Source organism: Myotis davidii, unplaced genomic scaffold (genome assembly GCF_000327345.1).
Source record: "Myotis davidii unplaced genomic scaffold, ASM32734v1 scaffold139, whole genome shotgun sequence".
NCBI lineage: Eukaryota > Metazoa > Chordata > Mammalia > Chiroptera > Vespertilionidae > Myotis > Myotis davidii.
In genome coordinates this window covers 1,100,833-1,105,539 of record NW_006290686.1, presented here as the reverse complement: position 1 = coordinate 1,105,539, position 4,707 = coordinate 1,100,833, and the positions used below count along the sequence as shown (strand labels likewise).

General features: G+C 39.4%; 1 protein-coding gene across 1 annotated transcript in view; it reads left to right on the top strand.

Moving 5' to 3' along the window:
* Positions 1-4,707, top strand: part of GDPD4 (glycerophosphodiester phosphodiesterase domain containing 4) — an 81,005-nt gene that overhangs the window by 9,346 nt on the left and 66,952 nt on the right. Inside the window, 1 exon segment of the mRNA XM_015563975.1 lies at positions 2,365-2,424. Coding sequence (XP_015419461.1) covers positions 2,365-2,424 — 60 coding nt within the window.

Here is a 4,707-nt window from a genome sequence, read left to right as displayed (position 1 = left end):
GGGAAAGAGGAGGTTATACATATTCATAGATTTATACTTGGAAGGGTTCAGTTGGATAATTTTGAGATTTAGGCATAGATGGTAAGGGATATGAGAGCAGCAAAGGAAAGCACAGAGGATTTCCAATCTGGCGGAGTTTGGTGGAAAAGGGTACATTTCAAGAGCTCTCTGCACAAACTCCAGTTAGCTCAACTCGTCTCAGCCAGTGTCCACCAGTTTTTGCTGGTCTTGGCAGAGGGACTGGAGAAGAGCTTCCTCTGTGTGTGTGTGTGTGTGTGTTTCTGTGTTTCTTTTTTTTCTCTCTGTAATATACTTAAAAAGTTTGGTTAGTGTCCAATTTCTAGGTGTCTGGTTTCAGCCCAGTCTAATTTGGTCTCCATGTAAGGCACAAAGTACTTTGTTAATGTCTGTTTCAGTCCTCGCTCCTCTATAAATACTCCTCAATCTTGAGGGATGGGGTGACACAGGTGTAGTGCTGTCTCTGTAAAATAGCTCAAAGATTACATTAATCACTAATCTTAATTAAGGGAACAGACCTAGTTTTAAGCTGATTCATATGATTGGTGTATTGTTTCACACGTTTAGGAAATCGGAGTTTTTCAATGTCCATTTGTACATAGGGCATCTACGTCTTTCTCTGATTTCATGATTTCTTGTCACTACTGATTTACTATCTGATATAAAAGAACTCAACCCCCAAATAAAGTGCCATTTGCATTTATTTTTTTCTCTCAAGAAAATTTATTAATCATGATGTGAGTGATAAGTACTAAGTATACAGAGGTCAACAAAACATAGCATTTTCTTTTTTCATACAGAGCACTTCAAAGAGATAGGTATGAAATGTAACCTTACTATATATAGTCCCTTAATTGAATGAGTTTGGAATCTAGTAGGGCATCTTAACCATAGAAAAAAGTAACTCACAAAGGCAGAGCATTATAACACCGATGTAAGAGAGACACATTGATTGGTTGCTTCCCACACGTGCCCAAACTGGAGCTGGGGGGTGGGGGTGGGGGGGTTGAGCCTGCAACACAGGTGTATGCCTTTGACCAGGAATTGCACCCACGGTTCTTTGGTATGCAAGGTCATGCTCTAACCATTTTACTACACAAGCCAGGGCTAGATACTTTCTTTATAATGGGAAAATGTAGATGAATGATGTGGTCTGGGCCAGCCTCTGGCCATTGAATTATACTGCTTTCATACACAATAAATGTGAAATGCTGTAGTTAGCTTCTAAGGTGGGAATGAGTTCCACTATGAAATAATGAATATTTTTTAACAAATCCTACTCCACCCTACCTTTTATGGATACATGCAATGCATACAACAGTGAACAAAGAGGGGAGCCCTAGGTTCTATTTTCAATGCTGTGTTTGAGTTACTTTGTAACTTTGGTCAAGTCATATAACTTCTGAGACTCAGTTTCTTCTGTTTGAAATGAGAATGATAATATTTAATATAATGGTATTTTATAGGGCTGGGTAAAGAAGAAATGAAATCATATACATAAAATTATTTTGATAAAAAGGTAAGTGTCATATATATTCCAACTCTTGTAACGTCCTAAGTATCTGAAGTCTCCAGTTTTCAGTTTCTATCCCTATGCTGACTTTGTGATGGACTAAATTTACATTGAAATCTTAGATTTATTGACTAAATGCCAGTGTTAACAACAGTGGTTAAAAGTTGTTACAGTGGCATTGGTTCTTCAAGAAAGCTTTTTTTTTCCCAAATTTTTTTAATAGATTTTTTTACAGAGAGGAAGGGAGAGGGATAGAGAGTTAGAAACATCAATGAGAGAGAAACATCAATCAGCTGCCTCCTGCACACCCGCTACTGGGGATGTGCCCACAACCAAGGTACATGCTCTTGACCGGAATCAAACCTGGGACCCTTGAGTCTGCAGGCTGACGCTCTATCCACTGAGCTAAACCGATTAGGGCTCAAGACAGCTTTTAAATGATGCTGGGAAGGGCTGGCCTCTGACCTCTGTTCTCTCCTAAGTGGGTCTGACTAATACCAGGAATAAGGTCTATCCCAGGGGTAAGAAATTGGTGGGAACTCGGAAGGATATCAGTGTGGTGGTTTATTATGAATTCCAGAAAAAAATTCTTCCTGAGGGTGCTGGTAAGAGTTATGAATAGGAGGTGGCATGTGAACTGGTTTGAAAGGTCAGTGGCCTGGGAGGGAGAGATTTTCAGGCAGAGGGGCAGCATGGCAAGTTCCCAGGGTTTGAACAGCGCAAGTATAGCAAGAAGTGAATGTAGTGAAAAGGTATTTGAATACAGAACAGTGCTGTGGGCCCCAACTTGGTGATTTCAAAATAACCTCCTTTTTTGTACTTTTCTTTTTCAGATACTTGGATTTTTGTTGATTCGGGAAGGGTATGAACCATACCTGTTCTGGTGTCATAAGGTAGGCCATCAGAATCTTCATAGAAACGTTAGACCAGGACTGAATGTGCTTTTTGGCACTCAGTGTTAAGTACAGAGTTGTGCTGTCTTCATTGTTCCCCGTAGAAAGAAGAGATTTACTTACTCTGTTTTCATTGAACTCATGAAATTCTAACAGATGTGACTGATTTTACTGAAGGATATGAACCCAAACTTTATTTTTTCTCATTACTCCTTATTAAATTCACCCTGTGATTGTTCTTCTATCCCAATAAAATCTTAGGCAAGCTCTATTACTTTCCTAGTCCTATATAGTGACAAAAACATTCTCATGCCAGTCATTAAAAATTCAGTTCATTGTAATGTCCCAGACTCCAACTTTATAAGACTTACCCCCTCCCCAGTGGTGGAAGCCTCCACTGGTGGAGAGGCATGATGGTACTATTACCTCTCTTTCACCAAAGGAGGGTCAGGGGTACAGGAGACAGGCTAAAAGAACACGGTCTCACAAGGAAGGGCAAGAAGATCATCTGGGATCGATCCATCAGAACCAGGTAAATTTGCAGTTGTTGGCTCTTTACCCCATGGACTTTTTCAGTGTGTATTTTCAGAGACCCTTCTGCTGAGAACCTTGACTACAACTCTTTTGGTGGAGTCATTGCTTGTCTTCCTATATCCCTTGAAATTTGTCTGGTGAGGTCCTTCATTTGGAGTTTTTAAAATGGCACCAGCATGACTTCTCTCAAAGGATCCCTGAAAGCAGGCATCTTTGCTCCTTCCCACCCTCCATTTCCAACATAACTTCCTTTATTTTGTTCTGCCATGTGTTTGAGAAGCTCCATCTACAGCCTTTGCTTTTTCTAAACTGTTTCAGGCATGGGTTCGATACATTTCCTGAAATCAGGAACATGTCAAAATCTCTGAGTGGTCTTCTTAAATTGACTATTACTCTAATGAGACATATTAACTGGAAATGTAAATTTAAGAGTAATTAGAATGGAGAATAACATCCGAGGAATGGTGGCATGAGAGATTCCCTTGGTGTCTCCCCTAGAAGTTACAACAATCTGTACAGCCATATCTCAACAAAGGGCTCCCTGCTCAATGCACAAATACATCTGAGAGAGTCGTGCATTGAAACATCTAAGGTGGGCAAATAACAACTGATGAAATAGAAGCAGTAAAAAACCCCTCACAAAAAACAAAAACATACACACACAAAAACTCCCAGCCAACCAAAGCCCTAGTCTAGGCAGCTTCACAGGGGAGTTTTATCAAACATTCAAAGAAGAACTAATACCTGTACTTCTCAAACTATTTCAGAAAAACCCAAGAGGAAGGAATACTTCCAAGCTCTTTTTATGAGGCCAGCATTATCCTAATTCCAAAACCAGATAAAGACACTACAAAGGAAGTATTACAGGCTAATATCCCTGATGAACATAGATGCTAAAATCCTCAACAAACTATTAGCAAATATGACCCAGCAATAAGTCCCATGAACAAGTGGGATTTATTCAGGGATGCAAGGCTGGTACAATATTCACAAGTCAATAAATGTGATACATCATACAAACAAATTGAAAGACAAAAATCACATGATCATATAAAATAGATGCAGAATAAACATTTCACAAAATCCAACACCCATTTTTAAAAATATATATTTTTATTGATCAGAGAGGAAGGGAGTGGTAGAGAGAGATAGAAACATCAATGATGAGAGAAAATCATTGATCGGCTGCCTCTGGCACGTTCCCTACTGGGGATTAAGCCTGCCACCGGGGCATGTGCCCTTGACTAGAAACAAACCTGGGACACTTCAGTCTGAGGGCTGATGCTCTATCCACTGAGCCAAACCTGCTAGGGCCAACACCCATTTTTGATAAAAACTCTCAGCAAAGTGGGAATTAGAGGGATCATATCTCAACATAATTAAGGCCATATATGACAAACCTACAGCCAACATACTCAATGGGCAAAAACTAAAACCTTTTCCCCTAAGAACAAGAAACAGACAGAGAAAAGCACTTTCACCACTCCTATTTGACATAGTACTGGAAGTATTAGCCATTGTGATTAGACAAGAAGAAATAAAAGGCATCCAAATTGGAAAAGAAGACATAAAACTCTCCTTATTGGCAGACGACATATTATACATAGAAGACCCCAAAGACTCCATCAAAAAACTATTAGACCTAATAAATGAATTTGGCAATGTAGCAGGATACAATATCAACACCAAAAATTGATGGCTTTTTATACACCAGTAATGAATTCTCTGGAAGAGAAACTAAAGCAGATT